The 20,502-nt window shown below is 37.7% G+C and overlaps 1 protein-coding gene across 1 annotated transcript; it reads left to right on the forward strand.

Annotated features, from left to right (window-relative positions):
• Window positions 1–650: 650 nt before the first annotated feature.
• Window positions 651–19,984, forward strand: LOC121317037 (E3 ubiquitin-protein ligase TRIM9-like). The gene is made up of 10 exons (XM_041252584.1): window positions 651–1,426; window positions 5,788–5,883; window positions 6,198–6,320; window positions 8,965–9,075; window positions 9,536–9,689; window positions 9,953–10,110; window positions 15,562–15,700; window positions 16,063–16,366; window positions 17,954–18,116; window positions 19,252–19,984. Exons 1-10 carry the CDS (start codon window positions 680–682, stop codon window positions 19,297–19,299), a joined length of 2,043 nt encoding a protein of 680 aa, XP_041108518.1. The 5' UTR covers window positions 651–679; the 3' UTR covers window positions 19,300–19,984.
• The last annotated feature ends 518 nt before the right edge of the window (window positions 19,985–20,502 follow it).

Below are 20,502 nucleotides of genomic sequence, written 5' to 3' on the forward strand. Positions count from 1 at the left end.
ACGTCTATAATTAATAATGCTGTGATTGAACTTATAAACCAACCTATTCTAAATACTTTTTTTTTTTTTTTTTTTAAATCAACCCCATTAAAATCTAATGTAGCTTTCTGTTGTTTTAGGTTATTATTACTATTTTTTTTTTTTTTTTAAGTCTCACATAATAAGATAACAAGACAAAAAAAAAAAAAAAAAAAGACTTCTTCAGTAAGTCTTTCTTATCGGCAAGATACAGCAAGTTTTCAATTTAGTTATGGCAGTTTCTACTTCTGAAAAAAGCTGTTTTAATATGTTATTTTAAAATGTTGCATTTCAGTCCAAAATGACAGATACCCCACGTCCCAGTCAACGCAAATTCAGTGAGTTGCACAGTATCCACATTTCCTGCTATACCAGTAATCTGTTTTGCCATCTAGGCCTATAATAAACCAAGCCTTTAAGGGTGTTGTTCGAAGGAATTATGGGATTTGTAGTTCTATTTTAAGACGTACCCAAGTGGTAAAATGCAGTAAATTTATTAGCATCCTGACAAGGTCAGGCGACAGGAACTACAAATACAACAATACCTCTCTTAGGCGCCTGCGTACAGAGAGTCCACGGGAGCTGTTCTTGTCAAACGGTGCTGGTCGGTTGTCATTGCTAGCTTGCTCGAGTTTTGTTGTGTGTGTATTTTATTGCAGAGATGGATGAGGAATTAAAATGTCCAGTTTGCGGTTCTATATTCAGGGATCCTATCATTCTACCCTGCTCTCACAACATATGCTTGGCTTGTGCTCGCAATATCATTGTGCAGACCCCAGAAGGCGAGTCACCTCACTGCCGAGCATCTCGGAGCTCAGATTACGATTATCTAGATATGGATAAAATGAGCATGTACAGCGAAACAGACAGCGGCTATGGATCTTTCACCCCGTGTCTCAAATCACCTAACGGAGTGCGGGTCTTCCCCCCGGCACCGATCCACCGTAACTGCTCCATCACCTGCCCGCTGTGTCACCGGAGCGTCTCCTTGGAAGAGCGGGGATTGCGAGGCTTTCCTCGGAACCGACTCTTGGAGGCGATCATTTCTCGTTATCAGCAAAGCCGTTCAGAGACCATCAAGTGTCAGCTTTGTGTCCGTAACCTTGCCGAAGCCACAGTTAAGTGCGAGCAGTGTGATGTGTTTTACTGCGCTCCCTGCCAGCAAAGATGCCATCCATCCCGCGGACCCCTCGCCAAGCACCGCCTGGTCCCGCTGAGCCAAGCGGCCACCGGCGGCAGTCAACAGCAGGCAGCCCACAAATTAGCCACCTGTACAGAACACGACCTGGAGAACTACAGCATGTACTGTGTCAGCTGCAAAACCCCGGTGTGCTGTCAGTGCCTCGAGGAAGGCAAGCACGCTGCGCATGAGGTGAAAGCACTGGGAGCTATGTGGAAACAACACAAGGTAAGTACATCGGGGTCACGTCCACCCAGCGCCTCTAGAATGTCTGGCGTTTAATTGATTAATGTCTCTGTGGAATTCCGATGTTAAAAATATTGAAATATCAAAAGGCGCTGTAGCCTACTGGTCAAGGCCTACTAACATTGACCCATTGTCAAGAGTGTAGAAAGTTCACACCTAAAAAATTATAGTATAACTGTACTTGATCCTACTCTGATTTTTATGAATGTTTTAATTAAAGGGGGTGGCAATTGAGAGGTTTTTTCTGTCTAGCCTTATTTATTGAAAACTCCACTAAAAAGCCTTTACTCTATATTGAAAAATACCACATGGGAGGCAATGAACATTTTAAATCTGTAGGGTCATACTGTAATGCCCAATAAACAATGTTCTTAACGAGATAGCAGCTTTGTTATCTGCTGCTGGAGGGTGATATAGTGGAGGCATCCATATGTTCACGAGTAACAACATTTTTAGAGCATATGTAACTTAAGGAAACTTGGTATGGACATTCCTTAGCACAATTTATTCCAGGCTATGATGATGATCTTTTTGATTAATTCTGGTTGCTGATTGCTTCAGGCTAACAAAGGCCATGTTCAGACAAACAATTTGAAACACCTTTGGAATGTAGAATTAATCATGGGAGGGGAGGTCCCTGCTGTCAAAAGCAAATTCTTTATTTTTAATATATGCATCCGTGTTCTAAAATATTAATAACTTTGCTGTCAATGAGAAGAGAGATTGAAATGTTCATTGCTATTTGATGATGCATATTTAACATTTTAATTTCAGCCTGTATTAAAAATAGATCTTCGCCCAAACTTGAAAAATGAATTCAATTCGCAATCTTAATTAAAAAAAGATTCTTGTCAGCTCTCAGAAGCTACATTAAGAAAAGGTCCAGTTTTGGAATGGGTGAATTTAAAAATGGACACTTCAATACCTATTCACAGTGTCAGGGGGTGCTGTGCTGCAGAGGTCTAATAAAGGAGATTTTGTCCCCTCTGTTCACCTTAAATAATGCCACAGTGTCTTTCAAAGAAGAACAGGTTGTCATGGTTGCTTTCCTCAAAATTCCATTGGCTGTTTCTCAAACAAACAACAATTCTAATCCTCGCAACCCCCTGTATACTGGGCAGGATTTTCCTGAAATTGATCAGTTGCATCTACAGTGCAGAGAAAAAGTTTGTGAAACCCCTTAGGATTTTCACATATTTCACACATTTCAAACCTAAAATGTTATTAGATCTTATAATAAGTCCTAATAATAGATAAAGATAACCTGATTAAACAAATGACATAAAACATGATACTTTTTCAACATTTATTTATCCACAAATGATTCAACATTCAATATCCACGTGTGAAAAAGTATGTGAACCTTTAAATTCAGTAACTGTTGGCACCCCCTTGAGCAGCAATGACTTCAACTAAGTGTTTCCTGTAACTGTTGGTCAGTCTCTCACATTGGTTTTGAGGAATTCCTCCTTACAACAGAACTGCTTCAACTTGGTGACATTTGAGGGCTTCCTTGTATGGACAGCTTGTTTCAGGTCCTGCCACAACATTTCGATGGGGTTTTGGTCTGGACTTTGACTAGGCCTTTCTAAAATGTGGAATTTCTTCTTCTGCAGCCATTCTTTTGTAGATCTGTTTGTATGTTTAGGATCATTGTCTTGCTGCATGACCCACTTTCGGGTCAGCTTCAGCTCACAGACGGATGGCCTGATATTCTCCTCTGGAATCTGCTGATACAATGCAGAAATCATGGTTGTGAAATCATGGTTGCCATCAATGATGGCAAGCCGTCCAGGTCCTGAAGCAGCAAAGCAGCTCCAAACCATCACACTCCCACCACCATGCTTGATGGTTGTGATGAAGTTCTTCCATTCGAATGCACTGTTTGGTTTTCACCAAACATAACGTTTCTCATTGAGGCCAAAAAGTTCTACCTTTGACTCGTCTGTCCAGAGAACATTGTTCCAGAAGTCTTGTGGATCATCTATGTGCTCTTTGGCGAACTTCAGACAGGCAGCATTGTTCTTTTAAGAGTGCAGTGGTTTCCTCCTGGCTATCCTTCCATGAACACCATTCTTGTTCAGTGTTTTTCTGATAGTTGAGTCTTGAACACTCACATTGCAAGGGCGAGAGTGGCCTACAGATCCTTCGATGTTACTCTGGGCTTCTTTGTGACTTCCTTGATGATTTTCTGGTTTGTTCTTGGAGAGATTTTAGTAGGGTGACCGTTCCTATGTAGAGTGACTGTGGTCTTGAACTTTCTCCATTTGTAAACTATCTGTCTGACACTGGATTGGTGGAGCCCCAAATCCTTAGAAATGGATTGGTAACCCTTTCTAGACTGATGGGCATCAATAACTGTTTTTCTGAGGTCCTCAGAGATTTTTTTGATCATGGCATGACGTGTTTCCACACACCTGTATGGTGAAGACCAAACTCACAAAGTTTCTGATCTTTATATAGGGTGGGGCCTCCCAAACTCATCCCTGAAGATCTACCTAATTATTTAAACACCTGATTCTAATTATCTCCTTAATTGAACTGATAAAACTATGGGTTCACTTACTTTTTCACATACCCTGAATCTTAATTACTCGTCATTTGTCTAATTCATACAACATTTTGTTTCAAAAGACATGGAATTGGTTACTATAAACCCTATTGGATATTTAAGAAAAGACTGGTTTTGATTCAAGGCAGCTATCATGGTAAAACTATGGAATTTCCATAATTATCATTGGGGTTCACAAAATTGTTCCTGGCACTGTATCCCACGTCAGATGTCTGATGTCACATTGAAAAGTGTCCCACGGAAATGCCACTTTACATTACTATAACAGGTTATGAATAACATTACAATATAATGTTACAATGTAAAGGCTATTACTATGGTACAGACCAAATAAGGGTTTTGCATGGGACATCAGAAGCAGTAGCTTTTTCCTAACTTTCCTAACATCTGTGTTGCAGCCTTAGTTTTAGAAACAACACTGTCAAATCGGGATCCCTTGCAAAATAATTAAGTAACAGATTATATGATAATACAGATGCTTTCTAAAGAGTATGTTTTATACATTTAAAAGTTTTACTTTCATCAAGGTTTTCTGAATACTCAGATTGTCATTTTAATTTATATAACTGGATAAAATATTTGTTTAAAGATATTTTTGGACGTTATATACTTGGCCTTCATTAATTTTGGCATGTAGAGGTTATTGGCACATTGGGAAGCACTGTAACACAAAAGCTCTCGTCATTTGTAAAAACAAATGTGTGCATCTTTAAACAAAACAGATATCACTCTCCTCCAAGTCCCTCTGCAACTTGAGCTGGATTGGAGACAGGATTTTTGCATTGCGCATTGGACTTAGCAGATTATTCAAATGTGAATTGAGAGTCAGTTTTGCAAAACAAGGGAAGCATGTGATCCATATCTACATTGCATTAGGCCATGGCCAGCAACAATGGGGAATTCCTAGTAAGCAAGTTAGCCATCCAGCCAGTGTGTGGATCCAGATGGTACAGTCAATGAGCTAGGGAGGTGACATGATTCACTAGCATAACTGATTCTTCTGTGCTCACCCAAGGGACAACAGCAGGTCTTAACGGGAAGGGTAAAACATATGTAATCAATCACTATAGACTTTCTGTTAATGTTAACAAGAGTGTAGACCTAAAGCTCAATGTAGATCAGACATATTTGGGTTTGATGCTAATCACCAGTTGGATCTTTTTCTATAGCAATCTCCAGTAAGTATCACTTCAGAGACAGTAGTCATGGTGCCTAACTGTGGATCTTTCTGTCTAGAAAGGACGAAGTGCTGCTGATTTGGGGACCATTTGGTATCGTAAAAGACCCAGCCTTTGTTAGATTTTTGTTGAAAAAATAAATGTTAACCCAAATTTGATCAAACTGTGTGGACACGTTTTTCAACATCCTGTGAACGTAATTCCATTTGTCACAGTGCTGACACAGTACAGACATTTGTTCCAGTTGTATCACATGCTGGGAATGCAGATTTTCATAGTAACAATACAGAGTCCTAACTGTAGAAAGCTATATGTCTTGTAAACCACTTGTTTGGTTTTTGTATTTGTCTACATGCTGAATGAGACCTGCTTTTCCATCATAATGAGTTATTTATATGTTTGTTGGGGGGTATGTACTGTATGTTACTGGCTTACTGTTTATGGTGAAATATTAATATCATAAATAGTAATATGAGTACTTGTTCTGTTTATATGTATATCTATTTTTTTAAAGAAAATAATAAGAAAACAAATTAATTAATTATTTTATTTGCACTGTAGCAAAACCCAGTTGCTTGTTTTGTATTTTAAAGGGTCAACTATCCCAAGCCTTGAATGGTGTATCTGAGAAAGCCAAGGACGCTAAGGAGTTTTTGGTGCAGCTGAAAAACCTATTGCAGCAGATACAGGTAAATGACTTAATATTATTTTCATATACTGTGTCATGTTTTTGGCTCAGATGAAACTTTGATGAATTGGCAGTTTTAAAAATGTGCTTTGCTAAATTTGCAGTGTCATTTTACAATTTATCGGACGTGTCTTACTACACATCTTGCAGTAAAAGGCATTTCAGCTTGTATTTACTGTTTTTACTGGACCTTGATTATTTGAGCTGGATAACAAGTGTTTGTGGCAAACAGGAAAATATGGCGAACATATCTTTTTTTTTTTATCACAGTCTATCCATTGACTTATCTTGGCAGTTGTTCTTTATTGCTTGCAGGAAAACGGCGTGGAGTTTGAAGCTTGTCTTGTTGCACAGTGTGATGCACTCATTGACGCACTGAACAGACAGAAGGCAAAGCTTCTGACAAAGGTCACCAAGGAGCGTGAATATAAGTTGAAGGTGAGTAAAACTGTGTTTCGCTGTAGTGGAGGAACAGCAGCAATTTCCTAAAGGCTGTGTTTAGATATTAAACCAGAAAACAGGCATTTTTTATTCAGGGTAGCCACGTTTTTTTGCTTGTGCATGTGGAATATCAAAGGAAAAAAAAATTCTCATTGAAACCACCTGATGTTGGAGGAAGGAATTCACACCAGTCCGTTGTCTTTGTAGTAGGTTAGAACTTTAATCACGAGCCTGGGATGTTACACAGGTGGTGCAACACAAGGTAAGCTCACTGATTCACAGGTTACAGTTCCTTTTATACCTCATTACAATTACAAATTCAGTCCTGCCCCCACCCCCTTCCCATTATTGGGTAAGTTCGGCCGCATAGGCGTGCAGTCCAAGTTACCACCCATTGATTGGTACCAATCTGCTGTAAAGGGCTGGTCTTCACCGGCTACGGGGCCGAGCTGTTCTAAAAAGTTCTTTCTTTGTTCTTGGAGTTGTCCCACCCCGTTTCTTAGTGCAGTCACATGGTTTCATCCTGTTCTGCTCTATGCAGACAGCCTGTGATTAATTCCTGTTAGTGCTAAACTAGGTCTGTGCAGACTGTTAAGCACACAATATCTAACCCCTTTCCTGCTGTAGCGGTTAACATAAAAAAAACTTTATAAGTACTTATGCATTCTCAATTGTACATTAACATTTGGCTGACCTAAAATCCTGTTTCACCACCCTATAAAAGTCTACCCTAGTATTTTTGCAGTTTTAGCATAGTTTATTATGGTGTGCAATGTTTTTTTTTATTTTAATATGCTTTACCATTCCTCTCTGTGCTTTACAGTGCTTGCCTATGCTTTATGACATTTTGCTGTGCTTTTACCATCTGAAACCTTTATAAGGGATCCAGTGTTTGCTGCAGACAACTTTTCATTTACTACGCTAATGTTATGGTGTGACCAGGATGTGCAAAGGGTGTAATAATCCAATGTCCAGACAAAAACGGTCTGGGTTTATTAATACAAAAACAAAAAAACATTACCAAAATCAAAGCAGGTCGCCTCTAGACCAACAATGGTATAGGGGAAGCACAACACAGTGGATTGCAGTCCCAAACAATAACAAAACAACCACATTCCTGTACCACAGTCCTCCATGCACGAAACTGTGCTCCTGTGGTGAGTGTCCTTTTCCCTGAGTGGTGCTTGGCTGTGCTGTTCGGTGCTGTGCAGTTAAACGGTGTCGGGTTAGTACTAGCTCCGTGGCTGCAGCTCTGTCTTACTCCTCTGCAACAATGGAAACAAACAAAACTGAATCAAAATTCAGCATATGGGGCCGTAGTCACGCAACTGCATCCTCTTTGTACCACAAACTCCTCCCTGCACTCATCTCGTTGCCATGGTTTATCCAATCGCTGACTGACCTGTATCTGATTGCAATGGAGTTCTTTAGAGTATACCATCCACTTGATATATCGCAGGTGTTGGGGTCCAATATAAATCTGCTATATATCGAGGGCCGTGATATAGCGAGAGACCCATAGAAAAACAAATACGGTACAACAACTCCCTCGTTTTATAGGGGGCTCTCCCTCTGTCGCTGGGAACTGGTGCGGCTCTCCCTTTGTCACTGGGAACTGGTGCGGCTCTCCCTTGGTTGAAGGGAACTGGTGCAGCTCTCCCTTGGCGGCTGGGAACTGGTGTGGCTCTGGATGCTCTCGTGCTGGAGACAGTGGGACTTCTCTTCCGAAATCCTTGGTCCTCAAGGCCACCGAGGATGCCCTCCAGCTCATTGCGGAGGTCCCAGCTGTTAATTTTGTATTTATTTATTTCCAAAAACACACTGCTCTTTTTTTTTCCTTCTAAAAATCACTTTGAAAAAAATAATTAAAAATTGCAGTCCTTCCCTGGTCTGACTCATGGAGGCAGTGGTTTCTCATTGGCGGAGGTGGGATGTGAACCCTTAACCTCCCGCTCTGACGCATAGCGCCGATACTGCTGTATGAAAAAGCCGGCTCCCTTGCACTGGTTGTGCTGGTTTATTGTAAATTAACAAATAAAACAGTTGAACAAACGAAAAACGCATGAAACAAATGACGCGTTGGCCAAAATAAATAGACGAAAACCAAACAGTGGATGAACAAACAAGTACCGTGCTGGTGCTTCCAGCACGAAATAGCAATTGTTATTTTACTTTAAAGTTTACTCACTACTGTCTCTCTCCCGTTCTCCTCTCTCGAACTCACAACCCAGAGTGAGTGACACATTTCCCCTTTTTATATAGCTGTACCGAGATTGGATTGCTAATCAATCATTCAATTGGAATCTCAGTACATCTGCATGTGAACTACTTTGTGCACTTCCTGTGCTTCCATACAAATACCCCTTTTAATTTCCATGTGAAGTGGCTGTGCCAATCTCGTGTCTAAATACAAATATACATTTTATAACACTCGTACTACATAACCCCACATTATATCCCGTTCACCAGTACATATACACCAACATTAATACACCATACACAACATATAAACATAAAATACACAAAGGGGCGGGCACACTGCCACAACACCCATATGAAAAATAAATACACCCGAATTAACTGGTCACCTGCTTTTACCAGCCAGTAAACTCAAATGAGTGTGATGTACTATATTTTACAGGTTGTAAGGGATCAGATAACCCACTGTACAGTGAAGCTGCGGCAGACAACAGGCCTGATGGAGTACTGTTTAGAAGTACTCAAAGAGAACGACCCCAGTGGATTTCTGCAGGTAAAGACATTCATAAAATCTGTCCCACTGTAACAGAAACAGATGCCACTCTTTGATGATACAAGTTGAAAGCTGTATAATGCATTTATTTTAATGTGGGGTTTTGCATTTTAATTTGAATGTTCCAGTCAGTAAAGCTGCCATAAGCTCTAAATATGTGGCATAATTTACCTTGTGAGAATTGTTTGCTAAATGAGAAAATAGTGTTCTGGTGAATTCTATATAGAACCAATGATTCCTAATGGCTTTTATCTGGATCTATTGTATTGTTTAGACCCTAAGAATCTTACTTATATAATCTATACAGTAGGTTCAAAAAGAAAGCCAAAGAGAACTATTGATTAGATGCTTTAAAATATGTGTCCCATAATTAAGGGTTATAAGTGTATAGTGGGTCTATATTTTATTATTTCTAAGGTAAATGTATCACTGATCAACACAACTTCAACCTTTTTTTCAGATTTCGCATGCTTTGGTCAAGCAAGTGCAGTTGTCTCAGGAGCAGTGGGTTAAAGGTGCCCTGGAGCCCAAAGTTTGTCCAGAGTTTGACCTGTCTCTGAACAGTGAGCCATTACTCCAGTCTATTCACCAGCTGGACTTCATTCAGGTGAAATGTAAGTGGGTGCTAATCTGTCTACCCTAGATTGAGTAATATTCACATTATAGCAAACATGATATCTGGTACTGGGTTAGAAAAGCTTGATTTTCATGCTTTACTTTAAGGTAGTCTTGCACCTGTTCATTATTGCAATACAGTCATTTTCATGAAAGTATATATGAACATTTCATAAATATGTTTGAATTCACTTTGTTTCAAATTTGGTGGTGGGCTATGACAAATTAACGGCTGAGTCATTTTTGACGCATTTGTCGTCAGATCCCTTTACAGTTCCCCCTGCACCAGTGTTGCAGCTGGAGGAGTGCGGCACCTGCAACAACAGTGCCACGCTGGCATGGAAGATACTCGCGTTCAGCCACTCTCCTGTCGAGGGCTACGTGCTGGAGCTCGATGATGGAAACGGTGGCCAGTATAGGGTAACGTCTCCAACCTTCCTAGAATATCTGTAGCTGTTGTGCTATTTAGTAGACTTCCTATATATTTAGTAGATTTCCTATCACACAGTGTAAGTACGTTCTAGCTTGCTATGACATTAGTCAAGGGGTTATTGTGCTGGGAAATTATTAGAAGTTTCTTCTATGTACTTCATATAAACAGACCCCTTATCAACATGATAATTTACTTGAGCTAAGTACCATACCACTTGTACAGTTTACCCAGTCAAACTATCAGGGAAACAAATCTAGTCATTGAATTAAATTACTGTGTAGATTACCAGAAGTAGAATGAGCAAAAACAGTTCTGCACACTTATCTAATAGTGCCTTAACTTAATTTTCTTAATGTAAATCATTTTAAGCATTTCAACCCTTACCCTGCCCTAGCATATACATTTCAAATACACCATCATCATCTGTATGGTGGCTTTTAAAAGTACCAAATAAGAAAACAACATCTGTGATAAAGTTAAGTGATGTATTTTGGCATTTTTAAGTGAAAATATACACATCATTTTAGATTTTTGGCTGAGCTATTTATCAGTTGTTGAGAGTTTCAAGGCCACTGTGTACATTTCACAATATAAATATGGTCAAATAAACTAGAGAACAGAAAGAATTCCGTTTTAAAACTATTGGACTTTTAGCTACTGTTCGGATCTGTCCGGAGAGCACAGTAGCGAAGAAGAGTAGTGTTGCTTTAGCTCTGTATCAAGTGGAAGCAGTTCCGTTTATAATATATATGTCTAAATGTAAAACAAATGATTTGCTGCCTGTGTTGTTGTTTAGGTATAAAAAAAATGTGATTCTTCTAAACATGAAAATGTGTTGTAAGCCTATATCTTATAAAGTATAAAAGTCCAAAAGCAGCACTGGTTTTAAGTAAAGTTTAGTGTGATTTACTGTACGTTTATAGTATATTACACACGACTGCTGGATATTCTGATTAAAACGTACAATTTGGCTTGATTGAACAAACCTTCAGTTCATGCAAATAGGCTAGCGTTACAAATATCCCACCCCCAGTTGTTCTGCATTAATTGATCTGTCCAAAATATTTGTTACTGCCTTTTATAGCTTAGGCACAAATGCATTGCCAGAAGATGTTGGAGACTGTTTGAAATTGTACTGTCTCCCATTGAGTGAGAGAAATATCAATAGCCTACAGAAGTGGTCTCAATCTGTGGTCCACGGACCACTGGTGGTCCGCCAGCTCTCTTCAGGTGGTCCGTGGAATGGTTACATAATCACGGAAAGGAAGCAGCAGCATAGTTTACAGATCCCATTGCAAACCCAGAATTTGAGACCTTAAAAACTGCTACAGAGTAAAAGAAAATGTCTAAACCTATATCGAGTGTCTAAAATGTATTTGTTATTAGGGATTTTTTGTGTGTTGTGCTCACGTGTACTCAATACAGCAGCTTGTAAAGTACAAGACAGGGCGTGTGTTGTGTTGCATTAACATACGGCTGTGTGTTAGTGCAACACAGCGCACAAGCCCTGGAGTGCTATCCTGCTAAAACTAATTAAAAAAAAAAAAAAAAAAAAGATTTGTATATCCTTCCGCTTTAGAGAAAAAATAGTCCCTCAAACAAGGTTCTGTTATTTTTTGTAAACGTTAAACTGGAGGTTTTCAACGTTTCCATTGTAGTTAATTAAAATGAATGAACTCTCTGTACCAGTTTCAATCACTCTGTAAACACAGCTAACATAACCTGCAGTGTTTAAAAATGCCAATCGATGTATTTTTGTTGACAATGAAAAGATACAGAAAAGGAGGCAAAGACAAAGTTCACTATCCATGCATTACTACCGCTGACCTGGAGAAACTAATAGAAAAATACATTATTGAGATTTTTAAATGCTTGGTCACTAACAGGCTACATTGCGGTTTATGTCAGCACTGTTTATGGAGCGATTGAGACCTGGGGTCTGTTGCATAAAGGTGGTTTAATGAGTTATCCAGATAACGTCCAGATTTAATAGTGAAAGGCAGGCTTGTTCCGTTGCACAAAACAAGACAATAATCGTGATTAAACAAACCTGCTCCAGAGCAGGATAACTAAGATTAATCCAGACTTTTAAAGCTGAAAAAAACTGTAAAATGGCATCACCTTTTATCCTGGGAGCTGTAGATGTTGGTGCTACAATTATAAGAAGAGCTTTTCGCCTGGAGAGGGTGTTCAGTGATCGTCAAGATCCACTGAATAATCCAGATTCTACCCTATGTGAGCGATATCATTTCTCTAGGAATGGCATCCTGTAAGATCCTCCCTTGAACAACCGACCCGACAGAACAGAGCCCTTACACCTATAGAGGTGCTCTGCATAGGCCTAAGGTTTATGGCCTGTGGAACATTTTTGTATATAGTCGGCGATGCTGAAAAACTTGGTGAAATTTCCAGGACAAGGAAGAGTGAAGCGCTTCAAGGAGGCATTCTATGCTATTGCAGGTAATTATTACAATATATATTTAATGCTTTTGTCCATATAAATAAGGCAAAAAAAACCCATCCATATAAATACATGTTTTCATAAAACCATATTTTTAATTATTATTAATACATTTGTGATTTACATAGGGTTTCCCAATGTCATTGGTGCTGTGGATTGCACATCCCCATTAAATCAACATCCACACAACAAGAGGCAGACTATGTAAACCCGAAAAGGCTTCCACAGTTTCAATGTGCAGGTAAATTCTGTAAGACTTTAATCGATAATTTTGTAGGCATATTTTATTTTTCTGTATTATTAACTGTTCGTTACTACTACGAGTCACTTAAATAATATATAATTAGTAATTACTAAATACTTAGTACTTACTAAATACTTAGTGATTCATCTGCATACATTTAATTTTCACAATATTACCCCTTCTGTATATTTTTTTGTATGATCATATTTGGACCCTACACAATGTTTTTTAATACCGTGACTATTGCAGAAACAAGCATGGGCTTTGGGTGTTCCTTTCATCAGCAACAAAGAAAATTCCATAGTTTCCAAAGTGCACTGTTAGAAATAAAACTGGATGTACTGTTACTGTTAGTAGTTATTAAGAAGAAGAAAAAAATCAAGTGAGCTGTTGTATGAACAGACAATGTTATAATGTTATACAAACAACTACTAACAAAATAACAGTTTCTAAAATTAAAAAGTAACATGTGCATGGGAAAAGCAATCTGTTATGACTCTTTCTTTTTGATTTGAATACTCAACGTTTCTTAAATGTGAAACATTGCAGACTGTTCAGAGTTGTGAATGCTTTCTACATCAAAACGAAATGATTTATAATTTTAAGTAAAATTCAAACATATTACACTATAATAATTTATTAACAATGCAAGCTTGTGCAAATACTTTGATCTGCTTAATCGTTACTTTTACTACTGCAACAGATCTCTGTTATGTATTGATTTTATTTATTTATTTGACTGAGAATTACTAGTGTTGAGGCACAATGGCCAGAATCAGTGCATGACTCAACAATATTTAGGGAGAGTATGTTACAGCGATGTTTTGAACAAGGTTAATAAAAGACAAATAATTACATTACTTTTAACATATGTACATAAGCAAAGTGAGCACCCGCATTTCTAACTGAATTGGTCAGGTTTTTTTCATGTGTCACCAGATTCCATTATTAAAAACTTTTGTTACTTTTCAGGTCAGTATAATGGACTGGCTCTTTGGCGACAATGGGTATGCGTGCATCAACCCCCAACCACGATCTCAGGCAAAGCTCAATTTGTCTTTATGTAAGAGCAGAGTAAAAATTGAGATGACCTTTGGCATCCTTAAAGCCAGGTTTGCCTGTTTTAAGGGCCTCCGGGTGTCACCAAAAAGGGCCTGTGAAATCACAGTGGCATGTGTGTTCCTCCTCAATATTGCAACATAACAAAACTGAGTACTCTTGAGCAGCAGAATTAAGCACTGTAACATATAATTATCGTAGCAGACCATTTACATTTTCAAGACAAGCTGTTTTTGAGCTGATTTCTTTGTTTCAGCAAATCAATAAAAACACCAGCTGCAAATCATTTTTTTTTTTTATTTCACCAAGTTGTTGACTTGTTAACTTTGTGTGTCTTGCTTTTTTTTTCAACAGAGGTTTTGCATCTTGTAATTCTTTGCACTTATACACTGTCATGCCTCTGAAAAGATCAAATGTGATGAAAGGCATGTCACTAATTTTTAACAATGTGTATATTTATTGCTAGTTGTATATGTTGTGCATTGATATTTTATTAATTGAACAAAAATGAACAAAAATTCTGCTGTGCCTTTACTATTTTGCATGGTAAAAATCCTCAACAGACAATCTGCGTGCAGCATACAAACATTCAGTTTTATAAATAAAGATTATAGCTGGAGATTAATAGCTCTGACTGTGCTGGTACCTCATGGGTATAACTTCACAGATTATTAATTCACATAAATCAGTTTCTGCTGTAATTATCAATTTTAAAATAAAACAGTCTGTTTTTTTTTTGGTAAATTCATGTTAATGAAAGGTAAACTAGAACCATTATTTTAATCACAGAACCAGGCCCACCCAACGCATTGAAATAAAGAAAGGTAAGTCTAGAGTTATTCTTAGTGTTATAGTGATTTTTTTATGTTTTTAATTTTCAGTCACCATACTGTTATTGTGTGGTCTGCCGAGAAAATTCAGATGGTCCACGAACAAAAAAGTTTGAGAACCTCTGGCCTAATGATGTCATAATAGGAGTGTAACACTCAAACAATCACCTGCACGACACTGACTTTGCAGTATACGAGATCAATATAACCTACTGCAGTTATTATTGCTAGTTGTTGATATTTTCAGTGGCAATTAAACATAGACTTTGATCCACTCACATGGATTATGCCCATGAAGTAAAGTTTGAGGTAGCTTTTGTCCAGAAACAAACTCATAAAGCCTGTTATATTTGAGACTAATGAACATAGAAATCCCAAATTCCATACATTCTCTCCTGAGAAAACCCATCCAGCTACAGACATGTGATGGGTGTAGAGTACATAGAGAATTTCCTTACATTTAAATCAAAGTAAGACCCAATCAACTGCTCAGCAGTAAACGTGACTACTAGGCTGCTGTGCCTACAGCTGCTTTCAGGTCAATCATATTAAGTTGTGCGCATTGATACTCAACAAATAATCACTGGTGCACACTAGATATCAAGTGGTGCACACTAGATATCAAGTGGTGCACACCAGATATTAAGTGGAGCTCACAAGATACTAACTTTTTTTTAATGTCCATTTAGGGGTTTCGTAAAGAAACACTATACTGTACTTTCCTATTGTGTGCTATGGTATTTACAGTAGTATACTATGGAAACTAATAATACATAAAAAAAAAAAAAAAAAAAAAAACACCAAAAAGTGTAGTCATAGCCTCGTTTGATTTTTATTAACCCAGGAGGTGTACGTTGGGAAGGAAACGCTGTGTACTCTTGATGGACTGCACTTCAACAGCTCTTACAATGCACGGGTCAAGGCTTATAACGCCTCCGGGGCTGGACCCTACAGCAAAACTGTCGTGCTGAAGACCTCTGATGGTATGTAATCCCAATAGTGCATCATATCAGGTTTCTAGAGATACCCCATTGTGTTCGCCAACCACAATTGCATACATACTCTATCACCCACACCCTGAAGACATTAGCTGAAACATTTGTCTGGTTTAGTTACGTACAAACTTTCCATGCATACACTATAAATACATTCACTTGCAGAGTATGATCTTTTGAATAGACCAAGACATTTAACAGCTCGGATTGCACATGCACATTACTCTGTGAAGCATTTTTTTAACAGGCTATATAATGTACACATAATGTATTTGTATGCCACAAGCTGAACGAGGCTTATCACTTTCATATGTAATATCTAAAGCTTCATATTTCATTCTTTTGTTTAGTGGCATGGTTTACCTTCGACCCCAGTTCGGCTCACCGGGATATTGTCCTCTCCAATGAAAATCAAGCAGTGTCCTGCAGCAGCTATGATGACCGGGTCGTACTGGGAACTGCAGCCTTCTCTAAAGGAGTACACTACTGGGAGTTGACCATCGATCGTTATGACAACCATCCCGACCCGGCCTTCGGGGTCGCAAGGATAAATGTCATAAAGGACATGATGCTGGGGAAGGACGATAAGGCCTGGGCTATGTATGTGGACAACAATCGCAGCTGGTTCATGCACAACAACTCCCACACAAACAGGTAAGCACCAGTTCAGAATGTCACATTATTAATAAGATTTTAATCATGCTTACATGTTTTTATTTTATTATTTTCATACCATTAACCATTTTGCTTATGTTGCACCTTTAAACATTTTATCAAGTATTTTTATTTGTATTTTAAAACATCTTTGAAACGGAAAAGGGCTTTTAAAAGTTGAGAGATGTATTCGAAATTAAAAGTTCAACTACAAAAGGGGAGCAGTGAAAATAGTATTGAAACTATTAAAAGTAGTGTATGGATTTTAAAATCCTTGGGACTACAGCTATGGCAAAAACTTTGGCATCACCTTGAATTTTAGGATTGACAAATAATTAAAAAAAAAAAAAAAAAAACCTATATGAACATATTTTACTTTTTTATTTAACATTATGTAATCAAAGAAACTACAAATTCTACTGGAAGCTAGAATAGCAGTAAAGTATTTAATGTTAGATTTCGTCACATTTTTCAATTTCTGTCAGTTTTTCGCTAAGTGTATGGAAAACTACATAGGAGTATGTAATTCAATATGTTAACCTAACATTATTCAGCAGGTTTCAATTTACATTAGGAAGCAAAATTAGTTAATTCTATTGGGTGATGCAAAACTTTTGGCCATAGCTGTATACCTTTTACATGAAAAAACAAAAGGCTTGCCATTATGTCAGCTGCACTTAAGAGCTTTAAGCATTAATGGACACTTTTATGTGACAAATTAGTGTAATTAAAATGTTTGCAAGCTTTGCACTGTTCTGAAATGTGTATAGTTGGATATGAAAGTTAAAACATGAATATGGAGATGCCCCTGGACAACATATTTAATTATTATTTTTTACCATTGTGCTTCATGTATGTTTTGTTGCTTCACTTTTAAAATGTTCTTTTCCTGTCAGCTGTAATTTAGGAGGTTAAGATCGACCATGACTCATTAATTTCTCTTCTAAAAGTACCAGGTGTATGTATTGCAAGAAACAGGTAATCACCCTTGTAAAACCGTTTATTATTATTATTATTATTATTATTATTATTATTATTATTATTATTATAGGCTTTTGCTTCACTGTTATTTTATATGTGGGTTATACAAACTGTATAAATGGTGAAATACATTAAGATGGTTCCCTGTTTCATAGTCAGTATTTTTTTATATATTTATATTTACTGTTTAATATATTTTAAAAAAGTGGAGTTGGGACTCATAAGGATGAAGACTCATAAAAAGTTCTGAGTGCTGTTTCAGTGTGTGTCTACAAAAGTACAACTTTTGCTACAAAAGATTATTCCTATAATAATTTTCCTGGCCACACACAGCAGTCATTCACATAGATGGCACTAGCTCTGACCAAATTTAAATATCTATGGTGAGACCTGAAATCAGCTCTCCTAACACAGGCTATATGTATGTGTATATATGTTTTATCATTTTACTCAATAATGTCTGAGGGGGTCATTATTCATTAGGAATGAGTGGATCAGTCTGAGACTGTATTTGATATTAATTCCCATGTTCTGCATAAGTACTTTGATATCTATAAACATTAAAAAAAGGAGTGAGTTACTTTTCCATGTGGTGTTCTTCTGTAGGGCAGAGGGAGGTATCATGCAAGGATCTACAGTTGGTATCCTCCTGGATCTAAACCAGCACACCCTGTCATTCTACATCAACAAGCAGCAGCATGGGCCTGTGGCATTCGAAAACCTGGATGGAGTATATATGCCAGCTGTAAGCCTTAACAGAAATGTTCAGGTCAGTGCCATTAAATTACAAGAATGTCCAACCCTAGAGATGCACTATAATTAAATGATATACTGTATATATGGTTAAACTATGGGCAATCGTAGGTCCAGCTGTTGGAATTCAATTCTTCTTCAGTTGCTGCAAAGATCTATGGGAATAGATACATCTGCACTGTATCACTCTTGCATCACATGCATGTATTTGACATTCATAAAGGACTTTGTTTGAACTTAGCTCTTATAGAAGCTTTTGTTATATTCTCATTTATCTTTTATTATGCGCTACATTAAATTGTTGTGTTTGGGCTTAATTTTGAAGCTTGTGCAAAAGCATATTTTTAGACAGGAATGAAATAACTTTAATAGTATTGTAACAGGGCGATGTTACATGTGTGGGTTATCATTGAATAATACTGAATCAGACACAGAGCAGTGGGTGTTGACAAGGCGCACAGGCCCAATGCTAGAGTATCAATGATGGTAAAAATAAAAGTTTGCTCACAAATGGTGAGCGCTAGTCCAACTAAAAGGAACGTCCCACTCCAACGTACTACACTACTTATCTTCACTGTACTTAGTTTGGGATTAAATCCCCTAGACTGACCTACTTCTAGGCTCCCAGAGTCTCGGCATCCTCACGGCGACTCCGACCTCTTCAAACAGCCTTGGCTGGGCAATGCCTTCACGAGCACTGTCTTGCAGTGGAAGGGTTTTTGTGTAGTAGTTCTCTCCATGGAGCGGACGCTCTCCTACTCAGTGTCAACAAGCGTAAGCACCTGCCTGTGTAGCCGTAGTGTTGCAATCGCCTCGAACATTGGCGCTGCTGCTTTCTTAAACAGGCGTAAATCTCCAGGCATGCCCCCCTCAGCCAATCAGGACCTCCCAATCAGCTCAGGGTATGCCCTCCTGTTTACCAAATTAGCAGCACAGCTGATCCAGCGACAATGTCCTCCCTGTCACAGGCATAAAGCTAGCATGAACCTACTTAACAATTTACCAGCCCTTTCCTGGAACTTAGCTTTTTCTTTCTAATTTTATACCGTTACAATTGTTCATTGCTTTGAGAAAATGTGCCTTTGCAGTGTGGTTATCTGCTTCCAGTTATAAATCTGATTTAACGTCTTGATTTTTCTTTTATCTGACAGGTGACACTGCTCACAGGCTTGGAGGTACCAAAGAATTATAAACTTTAAACTCCAACCATTGAACTTGTGTCCAGGGATCGCCATCATGTATTCTATTCAAAACCCAAGCTACAACAAACATTGTCTTTACTCTGGAATATAGTGTAGAAATATGAAATATGATGTTATCAAAGTGCTCCTTCCGATATTCAGTCTGAAGTCCAGGTCTTGCACATTCAAACATTCACATGGTGACATTCAAATCTACTGTTGTTTTAAGAACAATGTTTGTTCATTCAGGATATAAATAGAAGCCGGGGGCCAGCTTCACAAAGCACTGCTAGCACTTACCTTTTTCAAAAAGCAATGCTTTAAGATAGAAAAATAAAGTTTAGCAGAAATCCAATCAGCAAGTCTATATGATTAAAGGATAAATGTGTAATATTCTTGTTTTTTATGGAAGTGAATTGGATATAGAAGAGTGCTACCTAGAAGTACATTGCGAAACTAGCCTCTAAGGTTTAAGGTTTTGTTTGGACAAATTAACTTTTAGCTGGGGAAAAAGATTTTAGGAAAATACAAATTCTTGCAGATAAACGCGTCATTGATAATGAATCAATGTATAAAATAGATCCACATTTTCTTTTTCCTGCAAGATTTGGTATATTCACAAAACAACTTTTCCTAGCTAAATGTTAACTGGATTGGGCACTGTCCTGTTAGCTTTTTTTTTTTTTTTTTTTTTTTTTTTTTTTTTTTAATACAGAGGAATTCAGAACTGATCTGTGAAATCTCCCATCTTAAACACATACTGTATTCTCGATGCAGTTTCTATAATACATGTATTTTTAAAAATCTCCCAATTAAAGTGTATTTTCTGGATAATTCAAATGACAGAATGTAAGAATTATGTTACAGTAGAGTCAGTCTTAAATCTATAAAAAAAAAAAAAATGAAGTCAGCATGCATGTAGAAAAGTTGTAAATATTAATGTTGAACTTACAGAAAACTGCAGTCAATGCATTGCCGAATTTAAAGGTAATTATTTAAACAGAGACTAGATATTGTATATATCTATGCAATACATATCTCCCTTAAGCAGTGTACATTCCTAATATTACATAATATTAGCAATTTATCTCCCCTGTATGTATTTATTGAAAATTACATAAGGTTGGTGCTCTCAGATGTAAGCACCACATTCATCTTAGAGTAAAAATAAAATAAAGTTTGTTTAAAAAACAATTACCATACAAATAAAAAATCTCAGAC

Source organism: Polyodon spathula, chromosome 6 (genome assembly GCF_017654505.1).
Source record: "Polyodon spathula isolate WHYD16114869_AA chromosome 6, ASM1765450v1, whole genome shotgun sequence".
Taxonomy (NCBI): domain Eukaryota; kingdom Metazoa; phylum Chordata; class Actinopteri; order Acipenseriformes; family Polyodontidae; genus Polyodon; species Polyodon spathula.